Source organism: Ovis aries, chromosome 1 (assembly GCF_016772045.2).
Source record: "Ovis aries strain OAR_USU_Benz2616 breed Rambouillet chromosome 1, ARS-UI_Ramb_v3.0, whole genome shotgun sequence".
Classification (NCBI taxonomy): domain Eukaryota; kingdom Metazoa; phylum Chordata; class Mammalia; order Artiodactyla; family Bovidae; genus Ovis; species Ovis aries.
The window spans coordinates 123,605,932-123,624,646 of NC_056054.1; the positions used below are offsets into that span (position 1 = coordinate 123,605,932).

The 18,715-nt window shown below is 50.5% G+C and overlaps 1 protein-coding gene across 5 annotated transcripts; it reads left to right on the forward strand.

Moving 5' to 3' along the window:
* Window positions 1-586: 586 nt before the first annotated feature.
* Window positions 587-13,484, forward strand: CFAP298 (cilia and flagella associated protein 298). 5 transcript variants are annotated; one of them, XM_012186326.3, is made up of 7 exons: window positions 587-1,469; window positions 4,624-4,791; window positions 6,495-6,562; window positions 9,692-9,850; window positions 11,110-11,265; window positions 12,783-12,878; window positions 13,173-13,484. In XM_012186326.3, exons 1-7 carry the CDS (start codon window positions 1,331-1,333, stop codon window positions 13,281-13,283), a joined length of 897 nt encoding a protein of 298 aa, XP_012041716.2. In that variant the 5' UTR covers window positions 587-1,330; the 3' UTR covers window positions 13,284-13,484. The 5 variants fall into 5 exon arrangements, with proteins under 5 accessions (XP_012041716.2, XP_004002817.2, XP_027834079.1 ...); XM_004002768.4 differs by having other exon boundaries at window positions 11,134-11,265; XM_027978278.2 differs by having other exon boundaries at window positions 587-667.
* Window positions 13,485-18,715: the final 5,231 nt, after the last annotated feature.

Genomic DNA, 18,715 nt, shown 5'->3' on the forward strand with positions numbered 1-18,715 from the left:
GGGAGTCAAAGTGTCAGGTATGCGGAGTGGCAGGTGCTTGTAAAATTCAAATCAATTCGTATTCGGCAAGGCCCTTCCAAAGAGACAACCAGGGGTGGGGAGCCTCGATAACTTTGCGAGCGCCTCGTGAAAAAGGGCTCAGTGCAAACGTTACCCAACCCTTTAAGACATTCCCTGACCATCCTATCTAAAAAGTGAATCACCCTGTTTAATTTTTACTTTTTAAAATCTGCCTTATCCGTTTATGTTTCCTTTCTTTTTGTCACTTACACCGAATACAAGCTCCATGAGAGCCGTGACCCTGGACCTGCCGCCCTGTTTGGGAATAAACAGCGCCGCCCACGACTGCCTTTAGTATATTGCTGGACAGTGAATGACAACACTTTGGGGAGCGTCGTTCCGGCGTCAGCCGCGTCAAATACACTAGACTTGGGGATCCGAATCACCCGCACGAAGAAGTACGGGCACGTTCCCAGATTCCTCAGTCCTGAAGACCAAAGAACCAGCAGCCGACGGTCTCTCTTCAGCGATACGTCACAGCCTCCCTCCTCTGCGTTCCAGACCGGAAGCAGCCGGAGGCGTTCCCGGAAGTCGAAGCTGCGGAAGGCGGAAAGGCTGGCGAGGTCTGGAGCGCCGGTGGGAACACTGCTGTGGGAGCTCGGCGCCTGTGGGTGTCCGCCATCCCCTCCCATTCCCGGTCGAGCAACCTCCCTGCCCCTCCCCTCCCAACTCCGTGGATGGAATCTCGGGCCCCCGGGGAGCCGACCGGGGAGCCGACCGGGCGGCCAGAACTCCCCTCAGCCGGCTGGTCGGTTTGAGGGTTGCCACGGCCACAGCCACTTCCGGGAGCGGGGTCTCGGCGAAGTCGGCTCGGCCGGTGCGGGGGCCGGTCCGGGAGCCCCTCCCTGACTCTGCTCGGCTGCACCTACTGTGCCGGTAGTGGAGGGAGGCCCGGGTCCCCGCGCACCGTAGCTTCCCCACCCTCAGGGTCTGCCCTTGAGCCGTGGGCCACAACCCCCGCCCTCACACCGCGTTTCTCTGTTCCTCGCGTTTCTTTGTTGCTCCTGGCAACAGCCACTTCCAGGAGGGGGTTGTTGTTCCCCTCCCCCCGCCCAGACAGTGTTTCTCTGTTGCTCCTGGCAACAGCCACTTCCGGGAGCGGAGCCGTTTCCCCCCCGTTCCCCAGCCCTGTCCCAGCACCGTGAGTGCTCGAACCCAGGGTTCCGGCCTCCCGGCAACCGTTAGTTGGTAATCTTCGCTGTCCGCCCGCGGAGGCGGGTGACCGCAGGCTGCTTGTCCTGGGCCTTCCGGCGAGGCTCCCGCGGCCACCATGGTTCTGCTGCACGTGAAGCGGGGCGACGAGAGCCAGTTCCTGCTGCAGGCGCCGGGGAGCTCGGAGCTGGAGGAGCTCACGGCGCAGGTGGCCCGGGTCTACAACGCGCGGCTCAAGGTTCAGCGCCTCTGCTCAGGTGCGGCGCGGGGCCTGGGAGGAGAGGAGAGAACCGGGCCCGCGGGGACGGGGCGAAGTTGGGCGGGACCCGCCAGGCCTCCTCGGGCCGGCTAGGGGCGACCGAGGGTCAGGCCGGTGAAGACTTTGCGAAGACGCGCAGCTGTCGGGCTTGACATGGGGACCGCGGGTTTCCTCAGAGATGCTTCCAGGAGCGGCTGCACCGCGTGGGAAATCAGTCCTGAATATTCATTGGAAGGACTGATGCTGAAGCTGAAACTCCAGTACTACCTGATGCAAAGAACTGACTCACTGGAAAAGACCCTGATGCTGGGAAAGATTGAAGGCGGGAGGAGAAGGGGATGACAGAGGATGAGACGGTTGGATGGAGATGAGTTTGCGTAAACTCCGGGAGTTGGTGATGGACAGGGAAGCCTGGCGTGCTGCAGTCCATGGGGTCGCAAAGAGTCGGACACGACTAAGCGACTGAACTGACTGCACCGCGTGGATGGGTTCTCGGAGCAGACAGGACGGGCCGCTCCAGGGCCTGGGGAGTCGGGACTGGGGCTCTGTAAGCAAAACAAACCGACCTAAGTCCCGAAACCGAGGAGGAGGGGAGGGGGGACGGGAGGTGGCACGGGAGAGAGCCTAGAGCCTGGGCCCCAGAGCAGGTGTAGGGGATCTCCATAAGTGTGAGAGGTGGGACGATCCCCGGGCCGATTTTTAAGAGTGAGTGTTCTCTTTTGAGATTTTGGAGATAGAGCAGTCTCCGGGGGGTTTGGTGGGGGTGGGAGAGCCACACAGCTTTGGGATGGTTTTCAAGGGCGAGAGACAGTGAGAGCCTCGGCGTTCTTGCCTCCTTCCGTGTTTCCTGCTCTAGGAAGCAGCCTGATCCTCATGTTACAGTGTTTTGGTCAGTGTTCCCTGCTCTAGGAAACATCCTGATCCTCATGTTACAGTGTTTTGGTCACTGGCCCCCGCCCCACCCCCACCCGCGGAGCGGCGACGGCCAATGCAACTTTCCAGCGCGCCAGAGATGTTCCCTGGCGGAGCAGTATGAGTCGTGTCCGACTGTTTGCGACTTTGTGGTCTGTCCACGGGATTCTCCAGGCAAGAATGCACTGGAGTGGGTGGCCGGTATCACAGGTGGCTGTTGAACACCGCCAAGACACTGCATTCTTTATTTCAATTCATTTAAATGTAAATTCTAGCGGTAATGTGCCTGCCAATGCAGAAGACATAAAAGCCACAGGGTTCAATCCCTGAGCTGGGCAGAGCCCTGGAGGAGGACATGGCAACCTACTCCAGTAATCTTGCCTGGAGAATCCCATGGACAGAGGATGCCTGACGTCCATGGGGTCGCAAAGAGTCGGACACGACTGAAAGGAGTTAGCACTCAGAGCCTCTTGAAGCTCCTAACTGTCGCCTTGGGCAGCACAGTGCTTGACAGTGTGTTAGTCCAGGTGTGATCCATGATGTCATTGTTTCTGTAACAGGTGATTTTTGTACCATAGAGTACTCCTTAAGGATCATAAACTATCCGCTCCTTAAGAACTCATTTATGGGTCATACCTATAGTTTCTTAGTAAAATTTACGACTCCAGGCCAAGCTCAATTAAGTGTTATTTTAAAATCAAAGCATCTGGGGGGAAAGGGGCCTCAGCTTCTTTTTCTGTGAAATTATCAGTTGAAAAGTGGTGTTGATTGTTCAGAGTCTCATTAGTGAACGGGAAACCCATTCATTTAATCTGTGCTACCTGCTCAGTCGTGTCTTGACTCTTTGCATCCCCATGGACTGTAGCCCGCCAGGTTCCTCTGCCTATGGAAGTTTCCAGGCAAGAGTACTGGAGTGGGGTGCCCTTTCTTCCAGGGGAATCTTCCCAACCCAGGGATCCAACCCGCATCTGGCAGGCGGATTCTTTTCCTAGTAGCTCAGATGGTAAAGCATCCACCTGCAATGCAGGAGACCTGGGTTCAGTCCCTGGGTCAGGAAGATCCCCTGGAAAAGGAAATGGCAACCCACTCCAGTATCCTTGCCTGAAGAATCCCACGGACAGAGGAGCCTGGCGGGCTACAGTCCACGGGGTCACCAAGAGTCTGACACGACTGAGAGACTAGCGCACAGCGTCACCTGTCTATAGTCCTTATTATGGACCTACGTTCAGGTGGCTGTACCCAAAGACAAGGACAAATGAGGCCAGTTCCTTGTTCCCCACTTCCCTCGTCCCCAGATACTTACAGTCGGGTTGGGAGAGAGAAACAATAAGTATCCCATAAATGGCCCATTAAGTTGGACCATTTGTTCCATCAGTTCAGTTCAGTCGCTCAGTTGTGTCTGACTCTTTGCAATCCCATGGACTGCAGCACGCCAGGCTTCCCTGTCCATCACCAGCTCCCAGAGCTGGCGCAAATTCATGTCCATCGAGTTGGTAATTTGTTCTGTAGTATTTGTTCCATAGTATTGTGTTATTACAAGCCACCTGGTGTCTTCTCAAAGTGCTACGAAGACCCCACATACCTGTTTCATATGAAAGAAGGGAGCGAGAGAAGGAAGAAAGGCAATTTTGCAAGGTTAAAACGTGGACTCATTTTGGGGTGAATACATGTGGAACAGGAAAAATAGAAAGCATGCATCTGAATAGTGAACATGATACTAGAAAATCGAGGTGTTTTCCTGTCTCTGCCACCGCGGAAGGGCTGCAGTAGTAGCAGCGTGACCTGAGAAAGCCTCAGGTGATTCCGCCGCGAATTGGGGAAGATGGGGATGGTGATAACTGTCTTGGCCTACTTCACAAGGAGAAATTGAGATAATCTATGTGAACGTACTTGCAAAACCATAATGCCCTATGTGGGTATGTATTCAACCTGTCAGTGAACTTGAATTTATGCCTCCTGAGTGCCAGGAGGCATAACATAGCACAGAGGATTGGAGCACAGAAACTGTAGCCTGTGACCGGTGGGCGAGCCCCCAGACGCTCTGCTTCTGTTGATCTAGGATGCATCGGTGAGCATTTGTCAGAGGTCAGGGACAGGTATGCCATAGCAAGTGACATCTCAGTGTCTGTTAAATAAAATAGCCAACGGGCCCCTGACCTCTAGGAAGCTTCCATTCCAGTGAAGTGTAAGGTGTTATAATGACTGTGATGCATATTGTCTAACTTCCTTTTGTTTTTAAGAAATGGAAGAATTAGCAGAACATGGTGTATTTCTGCCTCCTAATATGCAAGGACTGACTGATGAACAGATTGAAGAATTGAAATTAAAGGATGAATGGGGCGAAAAATGTATCCCTAGTGGAGGCTCAGTATTTAAAAAAGATGACATTGGACGGAGGAATGGACAAGGTAATCCAGCATTTTTCTTCTCTGCGCGTGCCTGAATGTAACAATCAGTGTGAAAACAGTCTTCAAGTTAAAAAACTGACCTCAGTATTTCTATTCAAACTTAAAAAATACTGTACCATATAACTCCTTGTTGTTGTTCAGTTGCTAAGTTGTGTCGAACTCTTTTATGACCCCATGGACTGTAGCCCGCCAGGCTCCTCTTGTCCATGGGGTTTTCCAGGCAAGAATACTGGAGTGGGTTGCCATTTCCTTTTCCAGGGGATCTTCCGGACCCAGGGATTGAATCCTGGGTTTCCTGCATTGCAGGCAGATTCGTTAGCGTCTGAGTTACCAGGGAAGCCCTATTAACTCCTTGTAGCAAAACGCTCAGAGAAGGCAATGGCGCCCCACTCCAGTGCTCTCGCCTGGAAAACCCCATAGACGGAGGAGCCTGGTGGGCTGCAGTCCATGGGCTCGTGAAGAGTCGGACACGACTGAGCGACTTCCCTTCACTTTTCACTTTCATGCATTGGAGAAGGAAATGGCAACCCACTCCAGTGTTCTTGCCTGGAGAATCCCAGGGACGGGGGAGCCTGGTGGGCTGCCGTCTATGGGGTCGCACAGAGTCGGACACGACTGAAGCGACTTAGCAGCAGCAGCAAAACACTAATCCAGGATGAATTAGATGGAAAAAAAGGCCTCTGTCTTCTTGTTCTTACTAAGTTTCAGCTAGCTTTTAAATGTAGTAGATGAACCATAAGAAATTACCAACTTTATAGGCAACAAATGATTGAAAATTGGCATATTCATATCATTCAGTTTAATAGTCTAAGGGGATAATCGTTGAAAATGTATTGCAGGGTATGTTTTGTTACAGTTTGTACATCAGAGTTTATTTAGCGATTCTGTGTGGAAAGAGGAAATGAATGTCAGCCCAGCAGTCTCCACTTGAATTGACGACAGGCCTCTCTTGTGCAAAGCAGTTTAGGACAGGCAGAATGCTAAAGAAATTAATCTCCTTTTAGTATATGGTTGTTCGTGTGGGATTGGAGGGGAAAAGGGGTGATAACCTATTTTGATACCATATCCCTTTCAACCTGCATAAAAAGCTCCCTTGAAAGGATTATAATTGATCAGTTAACAAACACTTAAGTACCTATTATACCCTTAAAACACTCTTAAAAGCAAAAGAAAGAAAGTGTCCATGCGAAAGAAAGCCTTTGCATGCTCGGAAAAAAAAATTAATATTGAGGATAAGAGGAATTTCTATTAATGGTATTTATTTTGCTCTTTAGCCTAGAAAATAATAATAGTTGGTTGTCTTCCACATCTTTTCAGACCTAAATCCATTCTCAATTTGGAGAGTTTTTTTTGCTTTTTAGCTGGAATTGCATCAAAGCACTAAATCATAGTACTTATAAAAACAATTAACAGAACATTACCAGTTCTCTATTCATCTTTAAATCAAGATTGTGTTAATCACTTTGTTTTAGTACAGTTTTGTATTTCTAGTATTTTCAATGACTAAGTACCAGTGTTATTTATTAAGAATACCAAGTTTGAGAACTTAACTAACTTCTGACAGCCAGCTTTCCTATGTCCTTTGCCTGGATTCCATTCTTGTACTTTCTCTCATCTCACTTCCTCCCTGACTCAGACAGAAGGGGTTAAGAAGAATCCTAAAGATGGCTGTTTCTCTCTCCCTTTCCTTTTTTTATTTTTAGCTCCAAATGAAAAAATGAAGCAAGTTATAAAGAAGACTATAGAAGAAGCCAAAGCCATAATATCTAAGGTTAGCTTCTTAAATGATGTTCTAAACCTTGTCTTTTGAAATACAAATTCCAAAAGCCAGCCAGCTCTTTTTCATTCTTTCTTTTTTTCTTTCTCTTTCTGTCTGTCTCTTTCCTCCTCTCCCACCGCACCCCACCCCCCTTCCTTCCAGAGGCAAAGGAAACAAACATGTTTAGAGTGGGCCTTAGCTTGTTTTTTCTTTCCCTTTCTTTCCCACAATCCTCTCAGTTTCTTCAGGGCAGATAACAATGGTTACTGGCTTGTGTAAAGGTGGCTCAGGTATGGACTGGTGTGCATATGATTTCGCTTCCTTAGCCTTTTTTCCTTTTTAGTTGAGCTATTCTTGATTCACAATGTTGTGTTACTTTCAGGTATACCACATAGTGGTTTTTTCCTTCCGATTATACTGAATATAAGTCCACGTGCTATTCAGTAAATCCTTGCTGCTTATCTATTTTACGGGGCATAGTTTGTGTCTGTTAAGAACCAAAGAAAGGCAAGTAGGGCAGATGCGAACCTTATGGCCGCTCACTGGATCTGCAGAACCTGATTGACACAACAGGTGTACATTATGAGTTAGCGCTTTGTAATCATCTGAAGTACTTACACACAAAATGCTTCATTGAAGGAGAAACGTAAGTCAGACTGTTGACAGGCATAGGCTGTGAGTCTGGAGGACGGTAATTTAAGGGTTTTTCGGGAATTGAGTGGCTTTTGTTTACGACGATCCTTGCCCCCACCCTCCCTCCACCATGGGTCTTCTTCCTGGAAAACTGCTGCTTCTCCTGTCCCTCCCAGTGCTCTGGGTATCATTGTGATTCCTAAGCCAGCGAATCCTTTAAGTGATTCAGGGGAGCATGCTTTTCTGCCTGTCAAACCCTGTTCAACCCAGGGTTTACAAAATGCATTTGGCTGCAGAGACCTTTTTTTTTAAAGGATGAATGTGAAAGTCGCTCAGTTGTTTCCAAATCTTTGGGACCCCATGGGCTGTAGCCCGCCAGGCTCCTCTATCCATGGGATTCTCCAGGCAAGAATGTTGAAATGGGTTGCCATTTCATTCTCCAGGAGATCTTTCCAACCCAGGGATCGAACCTGGGTCTCCCGCATTGCAGGCAGACTGTTTACCGTCTGGGCCACCAGGGAAGCCCAGAAGGATAGATAATAACTAGTAACATGTAGTCAAGTTGGCCCATCCATCCCAGAACAGGTTAGGAGAGCAGTGGCATGGGCCCTACCCCGCCCGCTCCACTCCCCAACGCCTCCTCCTGGGGAAATCCTTCCTGTGCGTTTATGTCACTTCTTCCCGCTGCCTGTGTGTATTTTTATGTTGTCATTTCATAGTTTAGAGACGGCTTTCACAGGTCTTCCAGTCGCTTTTCTGCAGCAGTTTGCCCAAAGTGGCAGAGCCCATGCGGCCAGGGCTCGATTCTCACCCAGGGCCCTTCATGTAGCCCCAACATGTAGCTGGCCGGGCTCCCACCTCCCCAGACCTGCCACGTCGGGGGCAGCTAGCCCCATGGGTCAGAACACGCGGCAGACAGGTGGGCACTCAGATCCCAGTAGCCCCACCGTACAGCCCCTGGGCCCCAAGCCTCCGCCTCCATCGCTCAGGTTCCTCCGGGGGAGTGTGGAAGGTGGTGGGACATCCAAGCTGGGGCCCCTTGAGGGCAGCGACATCTGTGCACTCATCCCCCTGGGACCCACCCTCCGCCAAAAGCGGGAGCCCAGGACTGCGGGGAATCTGCCATCCTTGACTTTTTCTGTCCCCCGCCATGGTGCCTGGTCAGGACCACCACCCTTGGTATCAGTGGAGCTTTTGTAGAAAGTGACCCCCTGGCGCCCCTATCTGGGCATATTGAGGGGGGTGGCGTTCTCTGGTCCAGACCCCCGGGGCTAGTGGACCCTCACACCACCTGTGGGCGCGGGCCCCTCCCGGGGAGGCCCGATACATGTGATGGGGGTTTCTGACTTGGAAACAATTTCATAAGCTGCCCTGGGAGTAGGTAAGGCAAGAGAGGCCCCCAGAACCTCAGGCCCGATCCTCCCAGGTTTCTGAGAACCTGGCCACTGTTTTCTTCCCCCCCACAGACATGGCCACCTTGGGGCCCCCAGTGGCCCTCGAGCGGCAAATCCAGAAGCCTCTCCCATCTGACTCCTGAATCACATCTGACTTTGCACCACATCCACGGGTCTCCTCTCGCAGCCTCTGGTTGCTGTTTTCTCTTCGTCTTGCTGCTTAAATCCAGTGTTTCACCAAGTGTGTTAGCCTCAGCTCGCTTCTCTTTCTGTCCTTTCTTCCTTGGCGTTCTATCTTCTCTGCCAAATACCAGCTTCCACTCTCTGCAGATAATTCTCCAGTCTCTGTCCTCTACCCCAGAACCCTTGTTTACTTGCAATCTGGGTTTCTTTCACCTGGAAGTCCAGCCAGCCCTTCAAACTCAAGTTTTCTAGGCCTGAACTCCTGGATTCCTCTGCCGTGTGTTCTGTGTCAGAGCTGGCCCTTCCTGCAGACTTTTCATTTCTGTTAACACAACCACCAGTGTATCAGGGTCCCCTTTGTCACTGCCCCTCTGTCACCCGAATGCCTTGTCTGGTCCACGCGCTCCCACAATGCCTCTTGAATCCCAGCTGCTCCCCTCGTTTCCACAGTTACCACTTTGTTTACGGTCCCCTGATAGTCTTTGTGTTCAGATGTCAGCTGGGGTGGGGGGCCTGCAGTTCAGTGCGGCTCTAACGCTGACTTACCCAGCGCTCGCGCAGACACCACGAGCTAAAGCATGAGGTCCCCGACCAGACTTACCTGGCGGTCCCCTAGTTAAGACTCCACGCTTCCACTGCAGGGGGCATTGGTTCGCTCCCTGGTCGGGAAGCTAAGATCCCAGGATTCTTGCCCTCAGAGTGTTCTCTGTGCTTCACCCCCTCGATGCCACTCATATTCTGCGTTATCACCGAGGCTGTGGTGGCCATGGCTCAGCCCCACAAATAGATCAGAGCCATGTGAGTAGCAGCACCACCTGATTCTGTTTGCTGCTCCGGCAGCAGCTGGCGTGAGTCTTGTACCAGAACCTGATTGACGTCTGTTGAGCTGATTGGCTGCATCATAGATAACAGTGCCCACAATTACTTCCAGAAACAAGTGGAAGCCAACGTCTGCATGACCATGGAGATGGTGAACGATGCCTTGGACCAGCTTCGAGGTGCCGTGATGATAGTTTATCCCATGGGGTTGCCGCCGTACGATCCCATCCGGATGGAATTTGAAAATAAAGAAGATTTGTCGGGGACTCAGGTATGTGGGTGGCTCTTGGGGTCTCTATAATGTGAGTTCATGCCTACCCCTGCCCCAGGGCAGAAGCCGCTCATGTTTGACCTCATATTTGTCCTGTGCTTCATACACAGCTTTCCATCTTGCTAGGCTCGGCCTCAGAGCAGAGTTGTGAATTCAGGGGAGGGCCCCAGAGGTTTGCTCCTGGTTCAGGGCTTGGCACACACACAAGCGGCAGAGGACGGAGGAGCTGAAACTTTTCCCGTTTTCTTTGGAAATTGGGAGGCACTGGGAAGCCAGTAACCTCATTTGTGCCTGATTCTGCCAAATGTCTTGGTCCCATTGATGGAATTTTGTGTTCTGGCCTTCTCTCTTGCTTCTGAATATTTTCCTAGCTTTATGCTCCACTTTCGCTTGTTTTTCTCATTTATTCCTTACCCTGTGGGGCAGTATCTTTTCCTCTGAGCCATCTTAAATAGGCAGGAGATGAAGAAGCAAACTGACAGCCCCGTTATGCCCACATGGATCCTCCTCAGCTTATGATGGGTTATGTCCCAACAAGCCTAACATAAGTTGAAAATAATTAATTGAAAATGCATTTAGTGCCCTCAATATCATAGCTTAGCCTCTCACCTGCATGAAATGTGCTCCAGAATACTTACATTAGCCAATAGTTAGAAAAAAATCATCCAACACAGAGCCTATTTTATAATGTGATTTACTAAATACTGTACCGAAAATGAAAAGCTGAACTGTTGTCTGGTAAAGAATGGTTGTCAGTGTATCGATTGATTACCCTGATGATCATAAGCTCACCGCCACGGCCCAGCATCCCAAGAAAATATCACACTGTTACCACTAGACTGAGAAGAGATGAAAGTCAAAATTTGAAGTATGTTTTCTACTGAATGTGTATCCCTTTCACACCATCATGTGGTCAATAAGTCACAGATGAAATCGTCGTGAGTCGGGGACTTTTATATGTAAGCACCCAGCAGGATCCCCGTTTTCCTTCCTGGCCGTAGTCTAAAAATCCGTCTCAGAGGGGCCTTACATCATGCATGGATGAGGGTGCCAGTGAGACAGGATACCCACACCCCCCAGAGCAGGAAGTTACCCGAGTCAGGGTGTGAGTGGGGACTGACAGGGAAGGTGCCCAGGTGAGCGAGGGCGGTGAGTGGGCAGGGAAGCCGGTGCTCCCCGGGTCGGGAGGGCAGGGCACCGGAAGCCTGTCCCTCTCCGGGAGGGCCACTGACCATGCCGATGCCCCGGAACCCTTAAAGCCCGTTCTCACCCGTGGCCCTCAGGCAGGGCTCAACGTCATCAAAGAATCAGAGGCACAGCTGTGGTGGGCAGCCAAGGAGCTGAGACGTACCAAGAAGCTTTCAGACTATGTGGGGAAGAACGAAAAAACCAAAATCATCGTCAAGATTCAGCAGGTAAGTGCTTTGACTTTAATGTGTCACTGTTGGTTTTTTTTAACTTACTTTCACACTGATAAAAATTTATAGTACATCTGAAAGATTTAACACTCCCGAAGCAGGTACTCTAATCCTATTTGGTCCAAGCTTAAAACTGTCCTCTTTATGGAGCAACGGAAACTGGAAGGAAAGGGGGATCAGTTGACAGTACCTGGCGTTTGTTTGTTTTTTCCAGTATGAACAATGTATTATTTCCTTCTGGCAGGGCAGTATCTTCACTGCTGTGCGAGGGCTTTCTCCAGCTAGGCTGAGCAGGCCCTCCTCACTGTGCTGCGTGCGCTTCTCATTGCAGCGCAGGGCTCTAGGCGCTCAGGCTCCATATTTGCGGTACATGAGCTCAGTTGCTCGTCAGTGTGTGGAATCTTCTGAGACAAGGCTTCGACCTGTGCCCCCTGCCCTGGCAGGTGGATCCTTAACCCCTGGACGACCAGGGGAGTCCTGGAGTTCCTTTTAACTAGGGGGAAAGGAGAGTGTACCAAGATGATTTCAGCTTTAAAAAATAGGGCTTACAAGTAACTCAAAACGCTTCTGGAGATGAAAAATGCAGCCCTGCGTGCTGGTCTCAAGGTTTTCAGAGTGCTGACGGCCTGTGAACGCGGTGGAGGGCTGGAGACCTGTAAAGACCTGGTGTAGAGCTGTGTGCCTGCAGACTGCTGTGTGCGTGCCCTCTCCTAAACCGTTTCTCTAAAGTTTGGGGGAAACAGGGTGGCCTCCACGATGATCGCTACCCCTTCCCCACTAGACCTGCGGTGGCTGGCTTGGGAATGGCTGTAACCAACACGCACTCCCCGGCCTCCACTGTGAGGGCCCAGAGCAAGAGTGAGACTCCCTTGACGATTCGCTTTGGATAATGAGAGATGCATGACCTGTTTCAGATCAGTTCAGTTCAGTCAGTCAGTCGTGTCCGACTCCTTGTGACCCCATGGACTGCAGCACACCAGGCCTCTCTGTCCATCACCAACTCCTGGAATGTACTTAAGCTCATGTCCATTGAGTCGGTGATGCCATCCAACCATCTCATCCTCTGTCATCCCCTTCTCCTCCCACCTTCAATCTTTCCCAGTATCAGGGTCTTTTCAAGTGAGTCAGCTCTTTGCATCAGGTGCCCAAAGTATTGGAGTTTCAGCTTCAGCATGACCTTGTTTAGCCGTCCACAAAGAACAGTTTGGGCTTTGGGCTTCCCAGTTGCACAGTGGTAAACAATCTGCCTGCCAGTGCAGGAGACCCAACAGACAGGGGATTCCATCCCTGGGTCGGGAAGATCCCTGGAGTAGGAAATGGCAACCCACTCCAGTATCCTTGCTTGGAGAGAATCCCATGGACAGAGGAGTCCAGGGGGTCACAAAGAGTCGGACCCACTGGAGCACAAAACAACAACTGAAGCAGCAAAGTCAGTTGTAAGATGTGAGCTGTACCCTCCCGGGTCATCCGTAGAAGGCCTTCACCCACAGTGCGCTGTCCCCTCGTCTTTTCAGAGGGGCCAGGGAGCTCCAGCGCGAGAGCCCATCATTAGCAGCGAGGAGCAGAAACAGCTGATGCTGTACTATCACAGAAGACAGGAGGAGCTCAAGGTACTGCGGGATGGGCTTCAACAGGGCAGACACTGGGGTGTTCACCCCTCTCCCCCGTGCCTCACCCAGGCCTTGGGGCAGCTGGGGGCCGTGGGTCCTGCAGGATGTGGCGGGGGGGAGGGCTTTGGAGCTGCAGCTTCACCAACGCTGTGGGGCCTCTGCCCGGTGTCCCCCTGCATTAGAGTCTGGAGGTGTCCTGCTTCTCCAGGGAGGCGGGGAGTGGGGAGGTTGGTCATGGATTCTGTAGAACACTTTCCTGGAATGCCCTCCTGAGCGAAACCCATGTATTTCCAGAAGCTGGAAGAAAACGATGATGACTCCTGTTTAAATTCTCCGTGGGCGGATAACACTGCTTTGAAAAGACATTTTCATGGCGTAAAAGACATAAAGTGGAGACCCAGATGAAGTTTGCCCATTGACAAAGCTTTCCAAAATATTAGCTCACCTTTCTTTAGGTAAAATAATAATAACCATAGCTTAAAACAAGACAGCTGCCACCCTTTGTGAACGTTGTTGAAATCTCTAGTTTTCCTTTCAGTTTGAATTTTTAAAGTAAAAGTGAGTTATTCAAGGTTTTGGAACATAATAAACACATCCTCAAAAGAATCTGGCTAAATTATTTTTATAATCTGTCTACTATTTGAGGCTTTTTATCTACTATTTGAGATACTGGAGGTATAGTTTCATTTTTCCTCCCTGATTGATTTTACATTCTCAGGATGTTGAAGGTACCTTTTCCTCCACAGCGAGTCAGGGGTCCCCTGTGGTACTTGGCCGTCAGTGGCCACTAGAGGCCGCCCGACGCTGAGTCTTGTTTCAGAGACGGCCGTGATGGGCCAGAGGGTCTAACCATAGTCTCCCAGCTTCAAAGGTGAAGTTCTGCCCCAGGTTATCAGCCATGATAACCTGGCTGGCCTTGTCTTCCAGGAGTGAAGGCCACACCTGTGAGGGAAGTTGGGTGGCCAGAGCAGGCTAGCCTTGAAATGGGACGGATCCCTGTGTCGTTTCTGGGCTTTTCCCGAAACCAAATGCAGACCCTGATGACGGACGGTTGTCCCGTGGGCTCAGCCTGCAGCTCCCAGCATGCTGAGCTTGGCCCTGAGACTGCCAGAGGTGAGCTGTGTTGGCTTGGTGGCCATCTGAGCCCTGGCTCATTCACCATCCCACCTGGCTTTCTGGTTCACCTTTTTGAGTTTTAAATTCTCCCAACTCATCTCTGCAAGTGCGGACGCTTCGGCAGCTCAAGGACATCTCTCCGGCTGTGCCGCCAGGGGCGGCCCACGCATCTGGTCCTGCTTCATTTGGCCCATAGAGGACTCCTCCCAGCGGGAGGAAAGGCATCATGCTCACTCCGAGGAGGAGCGAAGTGACACAGATGCCCCCTGGCCTGGTCTCCCTTGTGCCCACTGCTGTGCTGGCGCCCAGGGCAGGAGCTGGGACCCTCGGTTCCCAGGCCTGGTCCCATAGTGTTAGGCAGGGACTGGCCAGGTCTGCCCCTGCTCTTCTCCACACGCCAGCGAGGCTCGCTCAGACTCTTGTGGGTTGCCATTTCCTGCTCCCAGAGCTGACTACCTATTCGCATTTCTGCTGTTCTTGAGACTGCATCTTCTAAAGTGGCTTGTAACTTGACTGTATGCCTTGACTGTACCTTACTCTTGATTAAGTGTCAAATTTTGTAAAATCAAGTTTGCATCGGTTTTCTGGTTGACTTCCATTCTTTTAATTTTTATTGGCGTATACTTAACAATGTTAGTTTCAGGCGTGACGTTCATTATGATCTTAAATGTCTCCATGGAGAGCTTGTGTCCTTAGGTGATATAAAGTTTGCAGTAAGATCCTGTGACTTCACTTGAGGAGCACCCGCTCTTGTCAGTGTCTAGTTGATGTGCAGGCATGACAGCCACACTCAACTTGCAAATAAACGTTAAGCCACAAGATCACAGTAGCTCTTCTTAAGAATCACTGTTTCCACGTCATTGTGAATTCTGGGCTCCCCTGGTGGCCCAGTGGTAAAGAATCCGCCGCCAATGCAGGAGACGTGTTTCAGCCCTGATCCCGGAGGCCCCGCGTGCTGCAGGAACACTGGACCCTGGGGGCCACAGCCATTTTGCCTGTTGCTCTGGAGCCCAGGAGCGGCATCTGCTGGGCTCATGTGCCCAACTGCTGGAAGCTATGCTCCCTAGAGCCCACGGACCTCAAGTGGAGAAGAGCCAGAGCAGCTTCGGAGACCCAGCACAGCCATAAATAAATAAAATTATTTTTAAAAAATCACACCACACTCCTTCTATTGGATACTGACATGAAACAAACAATAACCTCTCCGCCTCATAACCCCCTGAGCTCTATCCATCCTGAAGTATGGAAGTGAAACTCACTCAGTCACGTCCAACTCTGCGACTCCACGGACTGTAGCCCACCAGGCTCCCCTGTCCATGGAATTCTCCAGGCCAGAATACTGGAGTGGGTAACTTTTCCCTCCTCCAGGGGATCTTCCCAACCCAGGGATCAAACCCAGGTCTGCCGCATTGCAGGAAGATTCTTTACCAGCTGAGCCACAAGGGAAGCTCGAGAATACCGGGGTAGGTAGCCTATCCCTTCTCCAGCGGATCTTCCCTACCCAAGCATTGAAGAGGGGTCTCCTGCATTGCAGGTGGATTCTTTACCAACTGAACTACCAGGAAAGCCCCCACGCCACCCCCACCCTGAGGTCTGCACCCTGAAGCAGTCTCCCCTTTAAAGCACTGCAGCCACCCCTTCATGGTCGTCTGTCTACAAGGAAGTGAGGTGGGCCATCCCGGCTCGCTCTGGGCTTCTGTGGGTTGATTCCCTTCATGTCAACCCCTGAGGAAGCTGCTGGTGACTTCAGATGGGTCATTTTTGGTCATGTTGCTAGTAAAAGTAGAGGGGCTTCCCTAATAGCTCGGGGATAGGCTACCCACTCCAGTGTTCTGGCCTGGAGAATTCCATGGACTTTATAGTTCTTGGGGTCACAAAGAGTCGGACACAACTGAGCGACTTTCACTTTCACTTCAAGGGTAAAGAGTAAGGTGCCACGCCCAGGACATTCTAAGAAATCAACTTAGCAGAAGTCATCTTGCCAAACGGCAGGCTATGAACCAGCTTAAGCATTAGGCCTTGATGTGACTTTTTAATTTTTAAATCCCATACATCTATGGATCAATATCAAGGAAACGCAGTATCAGCTGTCTGTCGGGGGGGCCAGACTGGGTCTGTGATCTCATGCTACGTAACTTGTCTTCTCACACGGTTGTTTCAAGGAGACCAGGAATGCTCATAATAAAATTTGACATCACCCCATGCCCCTTCAACTAGCAAACTGAAACCCCAGGCAATATTTCTGTTATAGAATTACCTTGTTCCTTGCCAACTACTCTGTGAAGAAAGTGCCATCAAGCTTGGAATCAGCTGCCACAATCTTAGGGCACAGTGTTTTGTTGTTGGGCAGTCACTAAGTCTTGCCTAAGTCTTTGCAACCCCATGGACTGTAGCACACCAGGCTTTCCTGTCCTCCACTATCTTCTGGAGTTTGCTCAAACTCATGGCCATCGAGTCAGTGATGCCATCCAACCATCTCATCCTCTGTCGTTCCCTTCTCCTCCCACCTTCGATCTTCCCCAGCATCAGGGTCTTTTCCAGTTAATCGGTTCTTCGCATCAGGTGGCCAAAGTATTGGAGTTTCAGCTTCAGCATCAGTCTTTCCAATGAATATTCAGGGTTGATTTCCTTTAGGATGGACTGGCTGGATCTCCTTGCAGTCCAAGGGACTCTCAAGAATCTTCTCCAACACCACAGTTCAAAAGCATCAATTCTTCAGCACTCAGCTTTCTTTATGTTCTGACTCTCACATCCATAATGATGATTGGAATAGTCTATACCTAGATGCTAAACAACGTGCTGGTGAACTTCGGGAAGGGAAGATCCATAGAACACACATCTGTGAAGGGTCCCAAACAGGGGTGCCTTCACCAGAACAGGCAGACGGCAGCCATCGATTATTTTAGTGTCTGAGGCCAACAGTGATGGGACCATGGGTCCTAAGTTTGCTTTGGTTTACCAGCCACTGAAAAGGGGGAGAGAGAATTGAGCCCTTTTTTTGGAGGGAGGGCCATGAGGCATTCAGGGTCTTAGTTGCCCAAACAAGGATTGAACCCACACCCCCTGCAGTGGAAGCTCTGAGTGGAGTCTTAAAAACCACTGGACCGCCAGGGAAGCCCAAGTGAGCCCATCCTTGAGATGCTTTAAACAAATAGACACTTGGCTCGACTCTGAAACCACTGCCCTGAGTGATTAAAAACGAGTCTGGGGTTGCCTCCCAGCTGGAGGAGGGACTCCAGCCTGCTGGGAGGCCCAGCACACACTGGGCACAGGACTCTGCCCATAGGATTCTGGGCCACGCTCTTGTGGCAGAGGTTAGCAGATGAAAAATTCCCACAGGCTGAATCTCAGTCTGTCATTCCTTTGACTAGATTAAATTCTGGGTTCAGAATAAGGAAACAAGCGCCACAGCTGTCTTGCTATTCCAGTCATAGGGCAGGATTCCAAGACGCCGTGAGTCAGCATCATCACCAAATGCAGAATGCAAAGCGCCAAAACCTTATTTGTGGTTTTGTCACTGAAACCCCTGATCCTACAACTGGCCTTGCTGAGTGTCCGCATAACCACAGCTGTGTCCCTGCCTTGGCCCTGACCCCTCCCCTCTTTACACTGTGCTGGACCAGGGCTCTGAGAAACTGTGTGTTTCAGTAGTAAATTAGCAAAATAAAAAATGCACTCCTGCTGGGAATTCCCTGGAGGCCCAGTGGTTAGGGCTCTGTGCTTTCACTGCCAAGAGCCCAGGTTCGATCCCCGGTCAGGGAACTAGGATCCTGCAAGCTGTGCAAGTCAAAGCTATGGTTTTTCCAGTGGTCATGTAAGGATGTGAGAGCTGGGCCATAAAGAAGGCTAAACACTGAAGAATTGATGCTTTCAAACTGTGGTGTTGGAGTAGACACTTGAGAGTCATTTAAAGGACAGCAAGAAGATCAAACCACTCAATCCTAAAAGAAATCAATTCTGGATATTCATTGGAAGGACTGATGCTGAAGCTGAAACTCCAATACTTTGACCACCTGATGTAAAGAATTGACTCACTGGGAAAGACCCTGACACTGGGAAAGATTGAGGGCAGGAGGGGAAGGGGACGACAGAGGATGAGATGGTTGGATAGCATCACTGACTCAATGGACATGAGTTTGAGCAAACTCCAGGAGACAGTGGAGGACAAGGGAGCCTGGCGTGCTAGAGTCCCTGGAGTAGCAGAGCTGAACATGACTTAGTGACTTAACAGCAACAAAGCCACACCAAAAAGTTCCTACTGTTAGAATCTTATATTGAAACTGAGTCAGTTGATTGTAAAATAAAAGAGAGGGAGGTAAAACTGCTAAGCAAGGTAAAACTGTATAAATCCGACCCCCAAAACTGAGAGCTGCTCTAAGTTTAACTGTTAGACCCTCACAAACTGAACTCAGCTCACCTGAACAGATGTCCGCATTTTCTTGCAACTATTTCCAGGTCTGAAAATGCTTGGCATTTCTAGAGGTAACTTACTATTGATCGGAGGAGTGTTCAGGTGGCGTGGCTGTTGATTTTCCCTTGGAAGGTAAATCTGATTTTAAGTCATTGAATATGGGATTTTATTAGCTTTACACTAAAGGAACTGCAAGGAGATCCAATCAGTCCATCCTAAAGATCAGTCCTGGGTGTTCATTGGAAGGACTGATGTTGAAGCTGAAACCCCAATACCTGGTGCAAAAAGCTGACTCATTTGAAAAGATCTG